This window comes from Gymnoscopelus microlampas, assembly GCF_963454915.1.
Source record: "Gymnoscopelus microlampas genome assembly, chromosome: 2".
Taxonomy (NCBI): Eukaryota; Metazoa; Chordata; class Actinopteri; order Myctophiformes; family Myctophidae; genus Gymnoscopelus; species Gymnoscopelus microlampas.
The window spans coordinates 28,769,457-28,795,088 of NC_139939.1; the positions used below are offsets into that span (position 1 = coordinate 28,769,457).

General features: G+C 42.1%; 1 protein-coding gene across 1 annotated transcript in view; it reads left to right on the plus strand.

The window, feature by feature from the left end:
• dlc1 (DLC1 Rho GTPase activating protein) overlaps positions 1 to 25,632 on the plus strand; it is a 127,001-nt gene that overhangs the window by 23,033 nt on the left and 78,336 nt on the right. Inside the window, exons 3-5 of the mRNA XM_084086005.1 lie at positions 4,752 to 4,901; positions 6,646 to 6,780; positions 24,315 to 24,348. Coding sequence (XP_083942131.1) covers positions 4,752 to 4,901; positions 6,646 to 6,780; positions 24,315 to 24,348 — 319 coding nt within the window. The remainder of the gene's footprint in view (positions 1 to 4,751; positions 4,902 to 6,645; positions 6,781 to 24,314; positions 24,349 to 25,632) is intronic.

Genomic DNA, 25,632 nt, shown 5'->3' on the forward strand with positions numbered 1-25,632 from the left:
CGCACACACACACACACACTTTTTCATGTCAAGGACCCCCAAAATTATATGTATTTGGCCACGGACCCCCATCAAAATATTTTATTCCAGGGACCCCCAGAAGCAACGATTTGAGTTAAAAATGTTTGCTTTAAAGATATATATATTCAAAGATTTGCACACATTTTCACGAATTTTCAAAAATAGCAGATCTACAAGCTCGTAGCGCGGCACTCGGTGCCGCGCTACGAGCTTGTATATCTGCTATTTTTGAATAGCCCAAAGTGTAAAATAATGCTTTTTAGCTCAAATCTAAAAATGACACAGTTCCAGGTCTTAACGGGTTAAGAAGCTACAACAATGTCTTCGTCTACTCCTATTTCTAGGCGTATAGACATAGAAGGGTAGAGCTAGACAACGGTGTATTATTATTGTCTTACTGGTGACATACCACCTGAGGTCAGTGTAAGACTTACTACCACAGACCAGTAAGGGCTTCAGAGCAGACGGAGTGGAGGAGAGACATGCATGTATCTGTGTGTGTGGGTGACATGACATGATGTGTTCACCAAAGGGGACAATAAATGACATCAAACAGTGTGAAATGACAATAAGACTACACAGTAAAAGCCTGAGGGAGAATTTAAGAGGATTTTTACGGTGTAGTACTGTAGAACAGTGGTGGAAAAAGTACTCCCATGTTTTACTTAAGTAAAAGTATCAGTACTGCAATGTAGAACTACTCTGTTACAAGTAAAAGTCTGGAATTCAAAATGTACTTACACAAAGTACAAAAGTATTGGTATCAAAATGTACTTAAAGTACCAAAAGTAGAAAGTACTCATTATGCAGAATGTACCATTTCACAAGTTTTCATGTATAAAAATCTTTTGAAAATAGCAGATCTACAAGCTCACAATGTCGCATCGGCTTGTAGATCGGCTATTTTCAAATGGCCGAAATATATATAGGGCTGAAGTGGTTAATGTGTATGTTTAGTAATAATAATCAAAATCTACAAAGTAACTAGTAACTAAAGTTGTCAAATAATTGTATAGTGGAGTAAAAAGTACAATATTTGTCTCCGAGATGTAGTGGAGTAGAAGTAAAAGTACTGAAAATTACAAGTACAGTACTTGAGTAAACGTACTTAGTTACTTTACACCACTGCTGTAGAAGAATCAAGAGGAGACAGAATATGTGTGTTTTCAAATGTATTTTTTGGGGCTTTTCTGCCTTTATGTGACAGTACGGTACAGTGGAGATTGGCGGGAAACGGGGGAGAGAGTCGGGGAGCGACACGCAGCGAAGGTAGAGGCAGAGGAGAGCTGAGGAGCAGCTGTGTGTGGTGGTCACGGTCAGGGTTGCCAGATATGCTTATTATAATTTCCCCGCGAGATTTTATTTGAAAATAGCCGATCTACAAGCTCACAACGCGTCGCGATGCGACGCGTTGTGAGCTTGTACATCTGCTATTTTCAAATAGCTGATGTATATGTTAAAGTGCTCACGTGGCCCATAGTCGCTTCTTTTGGGCTGGGTTTGCCTAGACCGTGTTGCTTGTTTCTCTCACAGAATCTGGCAACACTGTGGTCACGGTGGTCACGCTGGTGCATCGGGGGGTCATTTGGTTACTGAGTCTAAGTCCTCCACGTTGGACCATATATAATCAGGGCCTTTGTGGATACAGATCTCTGGCAACCTTTGAACCATCTACTCCCTTTGTTGTTCTCGCTCCGCTCTCTCTCTCTTTCTGTCTATCTACCACACACACACACACACACACACACACACACACACACACACACGTATGAAATAGGGCTTGTATGTGTGTTTTGTGATAATAATTTCGCCTCTGGGATGTAGCAGAGTAAAAGTGTGAAGTATTGAAAAAATGTAAATACTCAAGTAAAGTAAAAGTATCTAAATGTACTTAGCTACTTTGAACCACTGTCTAAAGGTGATGTTGTTACGGGATGTTTGAATAACTGAGGTCCATCTGTCAGTGAAACCCAATTGGCCATCTGGTCGTGTTGGCAGTGCATTGGCCAGTGTTGCCAAGTATGCTTATTATAAGCGTCTTTGGGCTTGTTTTTCTGTGAACTTGCTTGTAGATATTGGTAGTTGTGGTGGGTTGTGGTTTTTTGGGCTTGTTTCCCAAAGTGTAGTTGCTTATTTGGGCTTGCTTCCTAATGTTGTTTTAACCAGTGGTTCTGAAACATTTCCATGTCAAGGACCCCCAAAATTAATATGAATTTGTCCACGGAACCCCATATGTAAATATTTTGTGCCAGGGAGCCCCATCGTACCCGATTTGTGTTGTTAAAATGTTTCAAAAAATATTCCAAATATTTCACTCTGTTTCTTTATTCGATTTTTTAAAAACACGTTGCATCGAAACGCGATGCGACATGTTGTGAGCTTGTAGATTGCTATTTTCAAATAGCTAATGCACATAGGTTTAAAGTGCTCATGTGGCCTAGTCGCTTGTTTTCATAGCCCCGGTTGCTTATTTCTCTCACAACATCTGGCAACACTGGCTTTGACCTGCCACGCTGGTCCGCACGGAGTCAACATCGCTGATGAATGCCTTCACTGTGTGACTTTGCCAGCTAGTGCCAACCTCCCTCTCCTCCCCATAAAACTGATGAAATTATGGAGATTGCAGCAGGGCGAGTTTTACTACCTCCCTGCCCAGAATAGCGTCCCTATTCTGGGCATTCCATAATAGGGGAACATGTGGTGAAAATAGGATAACGTTGGGTGAAAATAGCCAATCTACAATGGCAGTTCTCAAAGTGGTGGTCTGGGGACCCCAGGTGGTCCTTGAAGGGGTTCCAGTGGGGTCCCCCAGCAATGCAATACAATCTGTTTAACCCTATTTTATAATATTTTTTCGAAAGATTTAAAAAAAAATACACATTTTGAAGCTTGAAAGGGTTTTATCACAAATCTTCCCTTCTAGAGGTCCCTGGTACAAAATATTTTCAGATCCGCGGCCAAATACGTATACATTTTTTGGGTTCTTGACATGAAAATGTTTGGGAACTACTGATCTACAAGCTTGAAGAACTGCTACTTTCGGCAAAGACATTTGATGTAGAGATGAAAAAAGCACAGAAGAGACCCCTGGGGGACCCCAGTGAACGTGAAGTATATAGGGTATAAGTGGTTAATAGTTGGGTAAGAGTGGTTGAGTAAGAGTTACTTTGTTGTGTGACAACCAGAAGAATAGACAGGCCATTTGTAATTTCAGGGTGAACAACACAAGAATCCCAAAGATCATTGGTAGATATAGAGGACTTGAAAGAAGCCAGAGGTTTTGCAATTTATGCAATGGAAATCAGGTTGGAGATGAGTTCCATGTTATGTTTGAGTGTAAAAACACTACCATTATGAATTTCAGACAAACATATCTGCCAAAGTATTTTACAACTCGCCCATATGCTGAAACTAATTTTACTACTGCAATTTGAAAAGCAAAGAGTTATCTATAAATTAGGTGCTTTTCTGAAGAATGTTCTCCCTCTGTTTAAGTAAGGCTTGCCATGCCTTTTGCTATGTCTGTATGAATACTATGCAATGAAAATGTATGATATCTGTGCTCCATACCATGTGAACATGGTTGTGAGTTAAATAAATGATGATGACTTAATTCATAATAATAATGTATTTTATTTGTATTGCACTTTTCATTCACAGCAAATTCATTCACACGGAACCTCAGAGTGCTACATAGTTAAAAACTTAAAATCAATCACAAAAGGTTAAAAGCAGGGTTAGCAAAATGTCAAGCACCAAAGGATTTTGCTGACAGTAACTACACAGCAGTTTAAAACGAATAGGCCTTCCTAAACAGAGAGGTTTTTAGGCCTGCGCCTCAGGCCTTAAGTTCCTCAGAGAGTCGTTCACAGAGGAAGTCATTATCTCACGGAGGCAAATGGAGAAAGCTATAAAAGAGAGGAAATTGTCTGAATTCTGTACGTCCGACATCATGCAACATGCAATCCTCTCAAACGCAGATCTCAATACAGCATGATATCATACTTTCATTGTCTCGAAGCCATGTTGGATTAACCCATTCAAACCGGGAAAGAATCTGTGTCATTTTAGATTGATTTGCCCAATCAAAAATAGCAGATATACAAACGAGCTAAAAAGCATTATTTTACACTTTGGCTATTCAAAAATAGCAGATCTATGAGCTTGTAAATCTGCATTTAAAAAAAAAAAATCGTGAACATTTGTGCAAATCTTTTAATATATATATATTTTTAAAGCGATTTTTTTGGTACTCAAATCTTTGCTTCTGGGGGTCCCTAGAAAAAGATATTTTGAGATGGAGGTCCGCAGCCTTTTTGGGGGGTCCTTGACATTTTTTTGAGCACCACTGATATAGCAACATACGTTTTTCAGAAAACTGATAGGATTTAGAAGACATTTGTAGAATCGGCCTCAGGTCTTAATGGATTTACCCATTAAGACCTGGAACGCATCCGTGTCATTTTAGATTTCTTTGGCTATTCAAAAATAGCAGATATGCAAGCTCATAGCGCGGCACCGAGTGCCGCGCTATGAGCTTGTAGATCTGCTATTTTTTTTTTATTGTGAAAATGTGTGCAAATCTTTGAATAGATCAATATTTTCAAGCGACCATTTTTAACTCAAATCTTTGCTTTTCTGGGTCCCTGGAACAACATATTTTTTCAGAAAACTGTTAGTATTACCAGCCTCAGGTCTTAATGGATTAAGCGTTTGCTCTTTCTCTCCAGACCTCCAGAGATGAGCGTGAGCATTCCCATCTGGACTCCATGGTGCTGCTGCTGATGAAGCTGGACCAGCTGGACCAGGAGATAGAGAACGCCCTGAGCACCACGTCCTCCATGGACAGCACCCCCACCCTCCGCAGGAGACAGCTCATGGTAGGGATCCGCTAGCCGTTTGGTTTGATTTGATTTTGGTCAAAGTTTCATCGCAATATATAACTTCAACCCAGGATGTACACATAAAAGTGTAATGAAAAACACTCATTTCCAATGTGGTCCTGAAAAATAAATAGTCCAATAAATCAGTGGTTCTCAAACTTTTTCATGTCAAGGACCCCCAAATTGACACTTATTAGCCCGCGGACCCCCATTTGAAAAGATAAGCAAGGGACCCCCATAAGAGAATATTTTTATGGCTCTAGCAGTGATTCTCAACCATTTTAATTTCAAGGACCCCCAGTTTAACATGCATTATGCTACGGACCCCCATTCAATGGCATTTATACCTCTGGGACCCCAATTTATATTGTAAAATCAATGTTAATGTAACTCTGAGAGCGTACAAATGGAACCAAATGGACCCTAACGGGTCCATTTGGTTCCATTTGTACACTCTCAGGTTCCATTTGTACACTCTCAGAGTTACAGACCCATAAGAGTCCATTTGGTCCCTATCCATCATTTAGCTGGGGACCCCCTGGAACCCCCTCAAGTACCCCTGGGGGTCCCCGGACCCCACTTTGAGAACCAATGCAATAAATGACATGGCATCAATAAATTACAGGAATTCACAAAATACAAAACCACTAAAAACAACCTGAAATCCCTGCAGAAAATATCAAACCATGAATGCACAAATGAAAGTGCATCACTAGCCCGTAGCTTTTTCCATAAGCGTATTCTCACACTGTTTTTAAAGGAAAGTTTGGATTGAGACTGCCTGACACACAGAGGTAGGTAACTCAGTCTAGCTACTGTATCGTGCTTGCTTGATTTTTCCCTTAGCACAACATCACGAGAGAAAAAAGTCCTGCACACTGTCATCAAATGCAAGAAAACATATTTAATGGGACTATAACAATGTTTCCGTCTGTTAGACCTTCATCAGGTTAACGTAAGATGACCTTATGAAGGTCTAACAGACCGAAACGTTGTTATATTCCCATTAAATATTTTCCCTTGCATTTGATGACAGTGTGCAGGAGTTTTTTTCTTTCATTATGTTTGGGCCGTTGTTCTCCTACGCACCTGTTACCTTTGTAGATGTGCAAAAGACTTTTATTTTTCCGTAGCAAAACGTCGACCAGGGCTGGACCATATGACTTCAAATCAACACCACTGTTATTTCAAACTTTTGCCTCGATTACGATTACTGAACGATTATTAAAAATATATATATAGTGAAAATAGCCGATCTACAAGCTCACAATGTTGTGAGCTTGTAGATCGGCTAATTTCACTATATTTATCCACCTGTTTCCAAGGCCTTGTGTTTTCCACTTCCTGTCGGATTTCATTGGATATCATTAGTCATCTGACCGGTTTCATTGGATTTCATTGGATCAAAAGACAGGAAGTGGAACACAGTGAAAAGCCTAGGAAACAGGTGGATACGGCGTACACCACCATTGTACAATGAAGTGCAATACAGGGGTAAGTGGTTAATCAGACTAATCGATTTAGTAGATTATAAAAAAAACGATTACAATTGTTTTTGTAGATTCGTTGATAGATAAGGATCAACCGTTGGCTTGAAATTAACACCAGTCACTTAACACTACAAGTGTTCATGTGATTTTTCTGTTGTTGGTCTATTTCTGTGTGTTATTAATGAAAAGAAAGATGTAAATCCTAATGCCAAGTCAGCAAGACAAGTCAGCTCTGTATTGTGTCTGTGCAGGAGATGGAGTTAGGATCTGTGCCAGGGACTGGTTCCTCTGAAGGTACAAACCCTCCATCCCATCATGACGGTTCTGCACCTATTACCATCACGACAGGATCTGCGTCAGTCATGGGAGCCAAACCCAAGAGTGGGGTAAGACAACAACTTTTGTAAAATAATTTGTTGGTACATACAATATTAACAAGCGTACACAAGCATTGTGTATTTCCTCCAGTCCTTTCCTTAATACCGTACAGATTTGATTAATTAGTGTGTACCAGAAGGCTACGCTCTAGCCTCAGTGCCCTTGTGTCCTTGTCTTTGAGGTGTTGGTCTCTGATTCGTTTGAGCTTTAATTGGTGTTGAAATATATATATATATATATCTTTTACTGATACAGTATGTCAGCAATAGTCCAATACCAGTTCAACTGGATTGCTTGTCTTCTTGCTGGTCTTCTCCATCACTGTTTATTTAAGGTTCCCCTAGATAGCTGTGCGTGTGCACGTGCACGTGTGCGTGTGTCTGAGAGACATTCTAACTAGGGCTGGTTATTAGAAGGTAACTCATGATACAATACGTATCCTGACACAGTCATGATGTGATACAATGCACATGACCAAAATACCACGAGATAAAGCCAAATAATATGCCACACATGGGCTTAGAGAGTGGCTGTAGCTTTAGTTTCAATATTCTTTTTCTTAAAAAAACAAAGAAACATTCAAACAAACATTGCGATCCTGGCCTATCGTACCATTACGATACGATATGAGCATCACCGATACGATACCTATCACTATGTTGGATATTTTGAGCACAGCCATAATTCTAACACTGGGAGGACCCACTCACATGCACATACATACAGCCTCTGAATTGTAGGAATGTCTCTCAGCACTTAGGGCTTTACCCCAGCAGACGTTAAACTCTATAATTAGCCGGGTCCAGGGCTCTCGAGCCCCTTTGTCGTAACAAAGGGGTCAAAAGGGGGGTCTGGGAGGTTAAAGGACAGAGCAGAGAGGGGGACATGGTTCAAGAAAGATTCATGTCTTCAAAAACCCTCACTTGCTCACTTAATGACTTTTTTCGGTCCTGCCTTGTCATTGCCCTCGAAAACCGGCTGCAAAGTCAACGAGACACGGCAGCAGGTGGCTTGACTGTTCCCGGAAGTGGCTTTTGATAAATCACTATTTCTGCTAAGCGGGACTTTAAAAAAAAATGATGTTAGGTATTTTGAGACACTTTATCTCATGTTGTCGTGATAAACAGTAGTGACAAAACAAAAGTTTGTACAGGATGTTTCTGTCCAAGAACAGTCTGTTATCTGCGGAGCGCAAATTTGCAACCTGTCGTCATATCAGACTTTTTCCTTGGAAAGCGACATCCCACTTTCCTGTGTTATCTCTACTGATTCCTTCTTCGCATTGTTTCATTTTAGATTCGGTACCACAACTATTGCCCAAAAGCGGGTAGCGTCTCACTCTTTCGACAGTCTACTGTATATAGGAGGAAGTCAGTGAATTCATGCTAATGTCTACAATGTAACAAGGCTTGAGTGAATACAGCTGAAATACAACTGATCCGACTGAAACATATCTGATATTATGTATCCAATCATCTGTATTTCAGAACTTCCATTGTGTAGGTCCACCTAAGCGGCTTCACTAAGTAGAGTAAACAGCTTTCACTGTGCCTAATGGACGGAGCACTAACCAAAGCCTTTTACAGTGGACGCCATGTGGGATTGATTGAGGGAGGCCAAAGGAATGACGACCTTATGAAGAGGCTTCTTAGAGGTTAATAGTTGTAAGGGACTATTCAGTCTTTTCAGACTTGAAGTGTTGTGACGCCCACTTAATCTCTTTAGACTGTCAGCATGGTTCGCTTGACTAATGCGGACAAATTGACCAGGCATATGTGAATTGGATGTATACAGAACAGTGGTTCTCAAACATTTTACATGTCAGGGGCCCCCAAAATGATACGTATTTGCCTCACGGACTCTCATCTGAAAAGGTTTTGTGCCAGGGACGACAATAAGAGAATATTTGTGTTGTTAAAAACGTACAAAATTATTTCAAATTATTCCAGAGTTTTCATAATAAAAAAAGCCAGTCTACAAGCTCACAGCGTGTCATGATTTGACCCATAGATCATTTATATTTTAAGTAATATGAAATGTGGTTAAAGTGGGTAAGCTCATTTTGATGTTATTATATATGCCATGTATTTACTAATTCTACTGGGGACCCCCTGGAACCCCCTTAAGGACCCCTGGGGTCCCCGGACTCCACTTTGAGAGCCACTGCTAGAAGAAGTTGCAACATGCATTTTATGTCACGGTATTTTAAAAGTGAAATCAAGCACATGATATTTAGCTCACCATTGTCAACCAATTAGCAGCGGGCAGGTCGATTTGTAGCTAATAGTTTCTCAATTATTGTGATTTCATTGCGTGATGTCATTACGTAATATATCATAAAACTCAATCATTACTGCGTCAATATACAATGATGTGACTCAAATGGCCTGACCATGGTGATAATGACATGAAATGCGTTTGTTTAGATGTGTTTGTTTATATATTTTTATTTGTAAAAGTAATATGTTTGCTTATATTCAACCCCTTATCCTAGTGTTTCTCAAAGTGGGGTCCGGGAACCCCTACCCTTGAGGGGGTGCCAGGGGGTTCCCAACTAAATGTGATGTAAAATAGCATAAAAATCAGTTTAACCACTTTAACCCTATTTTGCACATCAGCTATTTGAAAATAGCGGATCTACAAGCTCATGTAGATGAGCCATTTTCAAAAGATTTTTTTATAAATAGAAAAATTATGAATGGTTTTGAACATTTTTAACAACACAAATCTCCTCTTATGGGGCAGCCTGGCATCTTTTCAGATGGGGGTCTGCGGGCAAATACATATCAATTTGGAGGTCTTTGACATGAAAAGGTTTGAGAACCACTGCCTTAATCTATCACACTCTTTTCTATATTTTTCTTTATATCTATCTGGCTGGATGGAGCATGAAGAGACCGGATAGAAACATTTTCCATTACAGTGCTATCACACACACGCACGCACGCACGCACGCACGCACGCACGCACGCACGCACGCACGCACGCACGCACGCACGCACGCACGCACGCACGCACGCACACACACACACACACACACACACACACACACACACACACACACACACACACACACACACACACACACACACACACACACACACACACACACACACACACACACACACACACTCTCACTCACTCACATCGTGGGAACCCAAGAGAAGGCATTACCCTGTGGGAATACTTATGGGGATATGCTGAGAGTGGGAATTCCCTCCCACTTGCCACAGTATTCACCCCTGCAACCCCTGTAATCTAATGTACGTAATATATCCCCTTTAAATGGCAAAATGTTACACTGTAAAATCTGCAGTGGTAATTGATCTTACGTTTTGTGTACAAATGTAACCAAATGGACCAGGGACCTCTGGTCTGCCAACAAGTGTGCTACTGATTTTGAACCATGAGGACTTGCAGTGTTGACAATTTAGCAATTTAGCAACTTCTCAACAAATGTAGCTACTTTAAAAAAAATCATTTGGCAACTTTTGAAGAGTGTATAAAAAAGACAAAATGCACAAAATGATTCTCTTAATGACACAAACAACTATTTTCTCTGACACTCATTCACAACACGTGGTGTCTAGTGACATCAGCAGTAGTGAGGACTAAAAAGATTATTTGTGTCCAGTTTGTTGTTTATGTATGATTAAACATTTTAAAGCTGCAATCTGGAACCTATTTCAATGAATACAATATTTGAATTAATCTGTATGGTGTAGAGTATATTAATCCTATATTAAAGTTGCCTAATGGGCTTAATTTGACAAGGCAAATGTCAAATGCACATACTGTACACGTATGGAGTCAAATGCACATATGTGAGGGCCACTTAGCGGCCCGAACCTTTAGTACAATAGAACTTGTACATTTACATACTCTTATATTGAGAATGTGTTGTCTGGTAGGAAACCTACTGAAGCTATTGGTGCAATATCTTCCCTGGCTAAGCGGGGATGCCGTTTTTCATGCTAATATGAACAACTGGCTACTGTAGACCACTTAATAATTTATGAGAATTCCAAGTAGTCAAGCTGAAAGAATATATTGTATTTTGTCCTGTTAGAACAAATACACACACATGCTAGATAAGGAACAGAGAAAGTACCACTGGCCAAACTGGAAGTTTGTCAGATAGTGTTTCATCCAATTCAATGAAGTATTGTAGAGAAATCAAGACTGCATTTAACAAAAAGTACTGTCTCATCTCTTGTCCTGTTTATGACAATTGGCAAACAGTATTTTTGCATGTATGTGCATGCCTGGATGCATGTTCCAGTGGTTTGCTTAAACCTCATTTAGTATCATTTAGAAGACAGAGATTTTAGGTATTGCTGACCCCCAGATAAATAGATATATACAGTCAGGTAAATACACACGTGTGCAGCACATACACACACACAAGGGGTTTGAATGCTTGTTGTAAAGCCTCATATACTTGCAAGCTTGGAATGCTAACGCTGTTGTTCTATCAGCAGCAACACCTTCACACGTCCCTGCGTTCCGTCTAATCCTAGCTGTTCTTTCTGTTATGTAATCCTGATATGTGCACGGCAGTGGTGTGTGTGTGGATTTGACTAGTCACAAGCAGGCATTCTCCGGGCATGTGTCACACACTTGCTATTCTGGCCTAGGTGTCGGCGTTGAAGTGAATAATGTCGAGTGTTGGCCCTGTGCTGTTGTATTTGGTACTATTGTTCTCCTTGAGCATTATCCCTAGCAGGTGGCTGTTATTCCCTGGGCGGTGGTGAGTGTGTGGCTAGTTTCTAGCGGATGTTGTGCCACAGCAGGTGTCTTTTTCCCATGGTGGACTGCTATTCTTTGCCCACAGTGTTTGTCTTGGCAGGTTCCTATTACTTGCTTAGTGTAGCAGGTGTCATGTATATGTTGTTTTGGGGAGGATATCCACACCTAAATGCATTGTTGTGGTGCAACAGGTGGTTGTGCATGTTTTTTGGACTGATATTATTTGTGTCTCTTTATTATCCTTTCATAATGAGTATTTTCCGTGTCGTTTTGGTTTATTGTTGTTATTATTAGTCTGCCACTGGCCCTCCAGGGTCGTTTTGCACCACATCCATCCTTCTGTCCTTCTGACATCTTAAGGCCTGGGATGACCAGACTTGCCCTATGGTCATATCTGGGGAAGCATAACAAAAGTAGGCCACTGTGGCCCTAAAAGACCCAATCAAAACCACAGCTTCATCTTGGACTATGATTGCCCTGCAATACATTGCCGTGTTATTATTATTAATTCATTTAATCATTCATTCAGAAGTAGTAGTAGTTGTAATTGTATTTCTAGTCATTGATTTGATTTCATCTGGGTTTATTGTAGAGACATTCCACAGATCTCAAGTTATGCAACGGGCATTTTAGCCTGCCTGTTGTATCCGAGTCACTATTTTTAGCGGTCCGCGACCACAGAGGATGTGCCAAGTCCGAGAGGTGGGTGGAGGCCTCTGACCGACTCTGACCCCTGTCCGCCCTCCGCTGAAAGTTACAGTCGGAAACAACAGATCAATCACCTTCAGCTGTGAGAGTTTCCACCAGCGACAGCAGAGAGAGAAAATCCCAGAGGGCCTCCACCGGTATACAAGGCAAAAAAAAATGTTGACCGTCTGTTAAATTTAGCACTGGAGTGTTTTACATGTTATATATCGTTGCGAGGCACCCTCTGACCCGAACCAACCCTCAGCATCGCCGTCTATGGAGAGCATTCCGCAACAGGCCGACCTTTAACCCGTTGTTTGGATCTGTATTATGTCTCCGGGGCAACAGCGCCCCAAACAGACCTTGTGTCATCTCCTTTGGCGGTTCTGTCACCGTCGGAACAGAGGATGTTTTAACAAGGTGTTAGGACTCCAATCGCCTGGTCTTCCATGTCAGGATTAATAAGGCGTTAGTGGAAATGGACTGTTTGATTTGGACAGAAAGGCATTGTTTTGTCTCTTGTGAATTACACAGTAAAGTCCTCAGTGTTCATTTATCCATTGGTAACTCTGAGAGTGGACAAATGTGCCCAACTGGGCACTCAGAGTAAAACTGTATGCATTTAGTCATTTATCTGTCTATATGGGGGACAATAGCAATGCTGTGGTGTGCGTGCTAAGGTCACTTGCAAATCTCTGCTCTGTCCTTCCTTTCTGGGTTCCGTTTTGGCAGCCTCACAGTCCCCAAACATCCTCTGTCCCGACCCCACCTTTTCTAAAAACGACCGATGATTTGCATGCACTGTAAAATCCTGAATGTTCATTTAATTCTGACAGTGTTCATATAGTGTACAAAAGGAACCAAATGGCCCCGTAATGCGTCCATTTGGTTCCTTTTGTACACTCTCAGAGTTGCGTGTCCGTAAAGGTCCATCTGGTTTTCATTTGTACGCTCAGAGTTACAAATGGACAAATTAACACTGAGGATTTTACTGTGTACTTTCCTCATCCTTTGTTTGTATTCGTCATTTAGTCATTCATCAAGCCTGTGCTTTGCGATCATAATTATGTTTATGTGTTCCACCCACATATTCAGAAGTGGAGGCCTTAATGACTCATTGAGCTATGAAGCCCAACCGCCATTCAAGTGTAACACGGGGTGCCAGTTGCCAACCTTGTCCCCAGTCACGGCCGAGCTGGCTGACTCTCTCTCTCTGTGTGGTGTGTTTGTCCACAAGGTCACCCCTCTGCAGAGTACAGCTGCAAGCCAGGGGACAAACAGAGACCAGCAGTTGTTGTACAAAAAAAAAGAAGAAAAAAAAAGAGAGGGATGAGAAAAAAAGAAGAGTTCTGTTTTTGAGCAGGATGTGGAAAATGAACTTCTCCTCAACCCCATGAGGAAATCTCTTTTTCCGGTCAATTCAAGGCTGTGACCATCATATGCGGCATTCCAAGAACTAGAGGGGGATTAGGATATACAGATTTATTTATTGTTTTGGCTTGTGGAGAGTTCATTATAGGGAAAAGTGGACACACAGCAATGGGGATAAATCTTCCACTAAGAAGTGGAATTAGATTTTCCGCAACATAAATTATATCAACTTGACTAAATGCGTCATACCACACTTGTACTGTAACTGTACTAATACTGTAATCCACTTTTAAATGGATTTAATCCATTATAAAGCCATTTAATTCAGAACACAAGCTTTTTTTTGTCATAGCTGCTGCAGTGTGACTTCTGTGATTGTATAAAATGATTCAGTTCTGTCAACAGCATTATTCATAACTGTTACATTCATAGTGTCATTGACCATGTATAGCTGGACTGGCTCTGATGTGACAGTGTCTCGTTACGTTTATGCTTTAATCTGGTCTCCGGATTAAACACGGATCTCTACAGTGTGATTACAGTGTGACTAGTTGGTTAAGTTTGTGTTCTGTGTGGGTTTGATCGGCCATAAACATAATGACCCTTACGGGCCATTTTCACACTCATTGGAGTCAAATTACGTAACACTCAGGATCGAACTGTGTATTCATCACGTTAAGGAGGCACTCCTTAGCCTTTTCTTCAAGATAAATCTTGGAGCGGGGACATTCATTGTTCGATGTTGCTTGTTCAGAGATGTGTAATGCTTGTAACAGGCCCTTAATCAAATACAGCACGGCGCCTCTTTGACTGACAGCATTTGTACGGAAGTCAACTCACTCACATGAAACGCCTGTTTGCCACCTTTGTATTAAATGACAATATCGTACGTTCTTTATCAGCACTTCATCAGTTTGATTTGATACCTCCAAAAAGAAAAAAGCAACACACAAATAATCTGGAAATAAGTAGGTTTTTATTGGCCATGTGTGGATCCTGCATACTTCATGCGTGATTTATACTCAGTTGTGTGTGGTATGTCGCACACCGGGAATAGACGATTTACAAGTGCACAACGTGTCGTGCTGTGACATGTTGTGAGCTTATAGATCAGCTATTCCGGCTAGTATAATCAGGCTCTTAGTGTCGAAAGATCCGTTTGCGCTCGTTGCCAACTGTCAGCTAGTTGGCAGGGTGAACGCCGTGCCTCTAGTCGATGATGCCAAACACAAATGTATTACGTGAAACCGTAAAAAGTCCCTGGGAATGGTTGTTGTTGGATGATACATGTTGACAGTAAATCCTGGGGATGACTGGAGCATGTAGGCATCTGGAAACACCCCTGCAGCCTCCTGCTGATAATGAAACTCCATAAATCACAGAAAAAACAAAAACACGGGGGTGCGTGCTCAGACACACACACACACACACACACACACACACACACACACACACACACACACACACACACACACACACACACACACACACACACACACACACACACACACACATCCCCTCACACACACACACACACACACACACACACACACACACACACACACACACACACACACACACACACACACACACAGGGCCCAAATAAAAACCAGCCACAAGCCTGAATGAGCGCATCACAGCATCACACCTGGTTTACAATGTATGCCTGCATGCCTGTTTCAGCAACCGTGTGTGTGTGTGTGTGTGTGTGTGTGTGTGTGTGTGTGTGTGTGTGTGTGTGTGTGTGTGTGTGTGTGTGTGTGTGTGTGTGTGCGTGTGCGTGTGTGCGTTACTACATGTTGAATGTGCCTCCATTCATGTTTGCACTGTAGTCGCATTACCTCAGACCATTATGGCCTTGAATGTCACACCCACACGGTCACAGTGGTTAGGCTGTACCCTAAGATTTAAGGCCTCACTAAAAGCAGCAGGGCTTGCTCATTATAGGTGTTAGAGTTCCCATATATATGCATTATATATGCCATGTATTTTGGGAAAGTGCGAGCACATGTGAAGGTGTCTCGTGTCTGTGGTTTTTCTGTGTTGAAATCGGTGGGTGAACGCTGGGGCAGACATGGGTGAAAAACACCCTGCCACATGTATAGGAACCATGTTTGCACATGTGGTGTTTACATGTACGTATGTACACTGTGCAGCTAAGCGATAAGATAAGGCCATATCCAATGAGGAATTGGCAAATAATAACAAGGTCATTCACCACACAGTATTGTATTGACTCTATAGCAGGGGTCTTCAAAAATGTTCAGGTCAAGGTAACCCCTTAGCTGAGAGAGATGTAGCAGGGACCCCTCACTACATACTGTATAAAGTTGTGTTGCAAATTAAACTTTTTCATAGGTAGACTTGTGTAGCGTTGTGTTGGATTCATGTTAATGTCTATTTTCAGACAGTTTAACCACTTAAACCCTCAATACTTGGGATTATGTGTACTTGGTCTGCTCTTTTTTTCCTCATCCACCAAACCTCTTTGCCGGAAATAGCAGATCTTTCGGCTAATGGAACATTCAGCTAAAATTAGCCGAAGAGGGTTCAAGTGGTTGATATAAAAAATAAATTAAAAAATCCTCTCACACGAAGATTTGGCGGCCCCCCTGTCGTAACTCCGAGGACCCCCTAGGAGTCCCGGACCCCCTGTCGAAGACCCCTGCTCTATGGTTTATATACAAGTGCACAGAAACGGGTTCATTTGAACACTCTCAGAGTAAAATTAGGCCGTGTGAAGGGCATGGGTGTGCACTCCCCCCGGTGTAGGTCAGTCAGTAAGCCATAGGTCTGCCACAAGGCCACTCTGGAGCCCCGCTAGTCTTCAGCACACAGGACAGTCTAATCCATCTGTGTTGTTAGGCCACTCTTTGTTTTCTTTCCCCAAATGCCAGTGGCTAATCCACAGGCGAGCATTGTAAGCGCAGTCTGAATCATGAGGCTTATCCCCATTAACTGCAGTCCATAAGCCACATGCAGTCAATCTGCGTTGCAGAGAGAGGAGCATGTGTCTCTTGCACTTCACCAGTGTGTGTATAGGGCATTGGTTCTCAAAGTGTGGTTCGGGGACCCCCAGGGGTCCTTGAGGGTGTACCAAGGTGTCCCCCAGCAAAATTAGTTAATATAGTGTCACAATCATTTTAACCACTTTAACCTTTTATAATTTGGCTATTCAAAAATAGCAGATATACAAGCACAAGCTCATCTATGAGCTTGTAGATCTGCTATTTTTTTTAAATCGTGAAAGTTTTTGCAAACCTTTGAATATATACATTTTTAAGTGAACATTTGTAACTCAAATCTTTGCTTCTAGGGGTCCTTGGAACTAAATATTTTGAGATGGGGGTCCGCGGCCAAATACATATCATTTCGGGGTCCTTGACATGAAAAAGTGTGAGAACCACTGCCATAGGGAATGAACTGCAGTTGTAAATGAAGCTGTTGCATGTCTATTTCAAATTGGTCTATATCATTTAACCCATATTGGCTACTGTGAAGGCCAAAGAAAAGGTCCCTGTTTTTATCGCTCCAACTTTTGAGCTCGGCTGGTCGTTTGTGTGCATCTTACATTTGGGGAATTGACGAGGCTTTGAAAACACAGCAAAGCCGCCGGATTTCTTCAGAAGTGCTTCTTTGGAATAATTTGGGGATTCATTTTAATCCTCCCACAGACTCTCAGGAGTCATTCGGGACCAGACCCACGGTCAGACATGGTAGGAGTTATTGTCTTGTCTACTGATGGATTCAAATGACCAGCCAACAGTTCACAGTTTATGCTCCAGGGGCCCAGTACTAAATCCCACCAGACACTGCCTGAAACCAGAAGCCAGTTGCTTTGGCCTGCTCCTATAAACAAAGGCAAATGTGTGTGTGTGTGTGTGTGTGTGTGTGTGTGTGTGTGTGTGTGTGTGTGTGTGTGTGTGTGTGTGTGTGTGTGTGTGTGTGTGTGCGCGTGTGCGTGTGCGTGCGTGTGTGTGTGTGCGTGTGTGTACATTTCTCCCATTCTCCCTCTTTTTTTCCATCAACATCACCCCATACAAAACATATCTCATGACTCCCAAGGTTGAACGAGAGGACAAGGTCTCGGCTGGCAGCCAGTGTATGCGTATATACCCAAGTGTGTGTGTGTGTGTGTGTGTGTGTGTGTGGTTGAATCATTAACCTCCTGACACATTCCCAAAACAAAAAAAAACAAAGATGCCCCATCCAGTAATGTTAAGCCGTGCACGTTGGCCTATGTTTTTTTTTTTATTGATTGAATACTTTATTAGTCAGAAATGTAAACAGTACGAGCTACAGTCAGACATTAAAGGGATAGTTCACCCCCAAAATGACTATGTTTTGTTTTTGTCGTATTCCTAAGCCAATTATTTGATGATCGGTGGCGGCTCCGGTAGGAGACTCAAAGTGTCAACTTTGAGTCTCCTACCGCAGACATTAGCATCTTTTCGCCGGTCATCAAATTATTGGCTTAGGAATTCTACAAAAACAAAAAAAAAATCCATGAATTCAAGGCTTCATGGGTGTGTAATTGATAGAAAATAAGTAATTTTTTGGGTGAACTATCCCTTTAAGGCTAAAAGGATAACACAACAAAGTCCTGGGGACTTGTTTCCATCGTGGTCCTATGAGTTTAACGTAAAGCATATACACCAAATTAGCGACCTACACATGTCAGAGTATTACTGAAGTTCTTCGTTATTTGTTCAGATTGCCTTTAAACGTAACATCTGGACGCTAATAAACCTCTACTACAGGAAATGTTCCAACGCATCATTACACAAAGTCATGCCATCACTTCCTGTTGACACACTTCACGTGCGACACATGGAAACTATTGAAACGTGCTAAGGGGCTGAAGGGGAGAGACTTGGGGTGTGAGTGTGAGTGTGTGTGGGTGGGGGGGGGGCTGCTTTTCCCTGCGGACAAGGTTGAAATGAAATGGTTTCCCACGTTTCTCTGCGCACGTGCGCCCAGAGGTCCACAGAGCATGGAGAATGAATTCCTTTATAAGTGCAGGGCAGAAAGAGCACGTTCCCTAACACTCCAGTCAAACAGCAGAGACAGGGCCCAGATAACATCTCCTGAACATGCGTGCACACACACACAGAAGGAAGGAATTCACACACACACACACACACACACACACACACACACACACACACACACACACACACACACACACACACACACACACACACACACACACACACACACACACACACACACACACACATACACACGCGTGTGCGCTCACTCACTCAAACACACACCCACACTCACACGCACACACAACAACCTCGCCCCATCTCACACACAATTACCTTCACCGTCCACAGCTACAGCCACAAGCTTACCTGACCATAAGCCATCTGCACCAATTTAGCCATTTGCGTTAAGTGGTGGAGAGAAAGGTTTGGGTTAGCCTGAGCCCCTTAATCCTTGGCCAGCAGAGACCATGGGTGGTCACGCACTCACCGCAGCTGCAGGGGGGGGTGGGTGGGGGGTGCATGGCAGTGGGAGGTGGTCCAAAGAGGCATGATGGACAGCTTGTTTTTTATTGTGCAAGAGCCACTTGTCAATGCCTTGCATGCCATCTCCAACTAATCACCAAATCATACACATCCAGGCATGCATGCGTTCATGTACTGTATGTGAAACACACATATATATATATGCACGTATACGTACGCACGTGTACATACGCACAAGCCCACACTTGCACACACACACACACACACACACACACACACACACACACACACACACACACACACACACACACACAGGTTTGTATTACTATACTTGTGAGGACAAAAATATATATATATATATATTTTGCCATTTTTAACCGTAAGCCTAAAGCCGAAAAACAGCAGATCTACAAGCCCACAGATCGTCTGTTTTTCGGTGCATGACACTGGTGCGCAAAGTATAAAGCATGTTTAACTCTAAGTCCAATCCTTAAACCTAACCTCTAAATGTCTAATCCTAACCTGAACGTTTTTCTAATTGTAAACGTATCTCTAAAACCATTTTTTAAAACTATAAAACGACCATTTGTCTTGTGAGGACCAGAAAAACGGTCCTCACAATGTCTATTTCTTCAAATTCTACTATATACTTGGTCCTCGCAAGTATAGTAATACAACACACACACACACACACACACACACACACACACACACACACACACACACACACACACACACACACACACACACACACACACACACACACACACACACACACACACACACACACACACACACACACACACACCATACCATACCCCCTTGCACTTCCAGTAAATTAGCAGTAGTAAATGAGGCAGCTGACGCCTGTGTGCAGTCCAGCCTATGGTTCCCCAGTGGACACCTGACACGACCCGGACGACCCCAGACTGCAACCTGCACAGTGGGCACGCCAGGGGGACTCAGGCAAAACACCATGAAAATATGTGACCTTGGTGCTGTGAAAACACTGGTACTTACTGGTACCCATTCATTCACATACCGTTGAGCCTCTGTGGCCTCCTGCTCGAGTTCAGAACTGTAATTGCTATTATGAGGGAAAACATGGCAATGGTGGAAAAGGTGAGATTTACACCGTGTATGTGAGTGAGTGAGTGAGTGAGTGAGTGAGTGAGTGTGTGTGTGTGTGTGTGTGTGTGTGTGTGTGTGTGTGTGTGTGTGTGTGTGTGTGTGTGTGTGTGTGTGTGTGTGTGTGTGTGTGTGTGTGTGTGTGTGTGTGTGTGTGTGTGTGTGTGTGTGTGTGTGTGTGTCGCGTGCGTGTGTGTGTGTGTGTGTGTGTGTGTGTCGCGTGCGTGTGTGCTTGCACATGTGCATGCATGTGAAAGAGAGAGACTTTACAGGTCATTGAGAGAAAACTGTGTGTAGCAATGGTTCCCAGTAGTGGAGTCAAATATTTTGTATGTACACAGTCAAATCTTGAGTCTTAATCTAACTGAGTGTACGGACCTGCAAGGGTCCATTTGGTTAAGTTAATGACTAAGGATTTTACATTGCAAAGCCACGTAGACCTCCCTTGTATTCATTACATGATTTCATGGTCTTGTTTCTCCGAGTGGGGGCTTTTAAATAGCAATACTGGACCAGGAAACTAATTATTGACATACGTTTGAATTTGACATGTTGCCACTGACTACCTTTCTTTCACATGTGTTGTACCACACATGGTAATAATTGTAGTGTTACACATGCAGTACGATGTACAGCAGACCTTGTGTTCGTGCCAAAGTCAAATAAAGCAGTGCTTCGCTAACTTTGTCTTGTCAAGGACCTCCAAATTCATATGTATTTGGCAAGGACCCCAATATAAAATTATTTTGTGCTAGGGCCATACAAGATTTGTGTTATTAAAAGTGTGAGCTTGTAAATCAGCTATTTTCAAATACCTATGTATATAGGTGTATATATAAGTGGATTTAACTGATGCTATATTAACACATTTTGCTGGGGACCCTCTGGAACCCCTCAAGGACCTTGGGGGTCCCCAGACCCCACTTTGAGAACCACTGAATTAGAGAGCCCGTAGAAAATCACCTGCTTAATGAGGTGTTGGTGAGTAATTCTGTACACTAACAGGTTGTTATCAAATGTAATAATGTAATAATAAAATTAATATTTCACCATGATTGTGCAAGATGCATGAAAACTTAGTTTGGACGGGCAAAGTTCAAATAAGTTGGATCTCATCATTCCGTGTGATACACACACACACACACACACACACACACACACACACACACACACACACACACACACACACACACACACACACACACACACGCACACAGGGGAATGCGGTGAGGACACTGGTGTGGCTGAAAAAGCAAAGCTAATGTTACTTGAGACCAACAGCTGTAACAGCTTGGCGTATAAATCTATCTCTGATTTCAGCCCACTGTTGTTGTTCTGTTTGTGGTGGTGATTTAGTAATGGCTGTGGTTGCTCCCCAGTGTCTTTTTGGGTCATTATTGGGCAATAAATTCTTAAAGCTATTTGTACATGGAGGCAATGTTGGCCTTAGTGTATTGTATATACGTCTGTAATGTGAGCCATGAAAGTGATAAAGTTCTGGCCTGCATGCTCGCCCACACATTATGCATGCACACACTCACATGATGTGTGTGAGAGAGAGAGAGACGGTCGCCCGCAGAAACACCCACACACACATACAGTACGGTACAGTACACGGGAGACCTGCTAGCGATGGAGGCTGTGTGGTATTTAGATAAGGCCTAGTGGAAGTATGTGTGTATGCACGGCCAGCTCAGCCACTGCCTTGTGAAAGACCTGAGACAGACAGATTGGTACCAAGACAACCCTTTATCCAGGCAGCATCAGCCAGCATAGAAAAACAACAAACGGTATGAGAGGCTGAATTGTATTCGCTCTGTGTAAACCGTACCGCTGCTGTTGTGGTTGCTCATCAGCAAACCTTTTAAAGAGTTGACAGGCAAGGCTCATGTTCTCTCTGACTCTGTACTGTGTCTTTCTGACTACATATATTAGATTTTCTTACAAATCTACTGTTAGAATCCGGATAATGAAGGATAATTTTAATCTTAAATTCCAACCTGCATTTCAGCCATACCAGTCTTCTATTAAGCTGATCAAACCAGCGAAGCAGAATTTCACCTTTTTTTTGTGATAAAATATTTTACATTATTGACATTCGTTTCAAAACATTCAGCAATTTGAACACAGAAAGTAATGAGTTTTTCCATATGGAAAATATTGTAACAAAAAGGAATGAGGAAAAAAACAAAAAGCATAAACAAATCACAGAAACAGCCGCCCTACAAAAAAAAAGAAAAATACAACAACAACGAAGTAATAAGTATATTACTTATTATTATTACTACAAGATACTTTGGACCACACTTTGTTCCAATCATAAGCTGGGTCTAGTCTGGACCGGTGGACGCTGCATTGAACCTCTTGTGATGGCAAAAGGAGGACAAGGACAACAATACAACGATACTTCCCCTTGATCACCAGAGCTGTTGCATTACTTTAGAACATACAATCATGAAACATGAATGAATGCCTTAAATATGTTATTAGAGACTGCTATAGGCAAAGCTACTATAAATGTATATGAAGAAAAACGCTCAACTAACATACAGTAAGTTAATTCTAGCTAAGTGGTGACTTATTTGTGGTCTCTAAAAGTGCCAATGAGTAAACAGATTTAAAATGTATCACAGCATGGGACTGCTTAAATTATAATTAGGCCTGAGAGGAAAGAGAAATGAACACAGGAGAAGAGAGAAAGATGTATAGATTATATAAAAGAGACCGTGATAGAGGTCTACACACATGAACCTCTTTTTGCATAAAGAAGTTGTTCTTCACAAATGGAAAGAGTGTATAAATGAGGTTAAAATAAAAGTGCCTTCAGCTTCTTCCCTGTTCATCGTCATCTCTATCCATGATCTATTCCCTCTTCATGTCTCTATCCATGACCTGTTCCCTCTTCGTCTGCATCTCTCTATCCATGGTATATACTAGGGCACTATGGATTAAAACAGGTCAGGGTTTAGAGATTGGGTCTGGAACCTGGGGTTAAAAGTCAGACGGCAAGAAAGACCTTTGCATTCCAGCTGACCACTGCACTCTGAGCCTGCACGCACGCACGCACGCACGCACGCACGCACGCACGCACGCACGCACGCACGCACGCACGCACACACACACACACACACACACACACACACACACACACACACACACACACACACACACACACACACACACACACACACACACACACACACACACACACACACACACACACACACACACACACACACACACGTACCCATGTCTATATTGATACAACACTATTTTCTGAAATCCATAGCAGGACCAAAGATGGAGATGAATTGTGTTTTGATGTGTGAGTTTTCTATAAATGTCTGCAGATTATACCTCCATGAGCCTTGAATCAACATTGGTTCATTAAAGAACCGGCTAATAATGTGATATTTGTTCAGAAGTCTCTGGGGTTCTTTATCTGTTATGGCCCTGGATTTAGACATTTGCACACTGGAAAACTATGTGAATGGTCTCGGTTCTCCCTCCCCGTGTGTGTGTGTGTGTGTGTGTGTGTGTGTGTGTGTGTGTGTGTGTGTGTGTGTGTGTGTGTGTGTGTGTGTGTGTGTGTGTGTGTGTGTGTGTGTGTGTGTGTGTGTGTGTGTGTGTGTGTGTGTGTGTGTGTGTGTGTGTGTGTGTGTGTGTGTGTAACTCGGTGTGTGTGTCTGTGACTCGGTGTGTGTGTGTCTGTGTGTGGTAATGTGTTAAGTGTATCGATTTGCAGTGTTTTGGTGTTTATCACTCTGTGTTTATCATATTCCAGTCACTTGAAATAATAGAGTGTGTGGTATCATTGAGCTTTACACACAAACACATGTGCTCATTGTGCTGATATAGGCAAAGGTTTAGATGCGTCACATTCTTTAGGTCAACTGAAGTCTGGACACACACACGCACGCACACACGCACGCACACGCACACGCGCACACACACACACACACACACACACATGTGGTTTCTCCAATGCATTTCATAACCATATTAACTTATTTGAAAGTTGGACAACCACATACGAATGGAATTTACTAGCTTAAATCTGTTAATGTCATCTTGTATGATGACTCTAAATAACTGAGCATTTCACTCATCTCTCTTCTCTCTCCTTGCAGAGCAACTCCACCTTTGCTGACAAAGAAAAAGCAGGTACGTTCTGATTGTTTTTTATCAGTTGATGACTAATCTCTCAAGACAGATTTGGAAAAAATAGATATGTATTTAGTTTTTTGCCGATGGGTTCCCAGATTGGTTGATGACAGATAAGCCGAAGTGGGCTGTGAAGAACTTTGTTTTGGGATTTGTTTCAAAGAATCAGTGTGTTTTGTCTGCAGCATGTGTTAGTCTATGTTAGTCTAATATTATACGTATAATCTATATTCTTATACATGTGTTAGCAGCAGTAAAGCCTGGTATCAGAGTATTGCTTGATGGAGTCAGTAATGGTGTGACACACAACAGCATTGCTACTTGAAGTGGGGCCCTGGGCCTTGGGGGGGTTCCAGGGGGTCCCCAGCTAAATCAGTTAACCCATTAAGACCTGAGGCCGATTCTACAAATGCCTTCTATATCAGTAGTTCTCTAATCTCTCAAGAGATATTCAGCTCTGAATCTGTTGGCAACTCCCATTACAACGTGTAGAGTTGTTGCTATTAGGAATGAAAACAAAGGAGCACCACCGGAAGAGGAGGGCTGAAGGAGAGTGAACAGGCTGACAGCTGGCCTTTTTTCCCCTCTTTTTTTTGCCGATGGGTTCCCAGATTGGTAGTTCTCAAACGTTTTTGTGCCAAGGACCCCCAAAATTATATGTATTTGGCCACGGACCCCCGATCTGCAAATGTTTTGTGCCAGGGACCCCCAGAACAGAAGATTTGTGTTTTTAAAAAAAATCATACACTTTCAAGATTTTTCAAAAAACTATCAAAAATAGCAGAAGTACAAGCTCCTTATGAGCTTGTAGCCTACTTCTGCTGTTTTTGAATAGCCAACGCAAAAAGGACACAGATGCTTTCCCGGTTGTAATGGGTTAATATAGCATCAGTTTGACCACTTTAACCCTAAAATAGCCCATCTACAAGCTCACAACAACATGTTGTCTTGATGCGACGTGTTGTGAGCTTGTAGATCTGCTATTTCCGAACAATCTAGAAAAAATCTTGAAAATGTTTGAATATTTTGGAACAATTTCAAAAGATTTTAACACAAATCTTCTGTTATGAGGTCCCTGGCACAACGTTTTTTTCAGCTGGGGGTCCGCGGGCCAAATTACAGCATTCATTTGGGGGTCCTCGACATGAACAAGTTTGAGAACCATAGCCCTCTCCAGGTTTCACTTTGTCATGGGACAAGAGAGGGATGAGGGCGGCAGTGAGAGGGGGGTTGTAGAGTGGAGGAGTGGGTCTTGATAAGAACCTAGAGTAGACTGATCTGTAA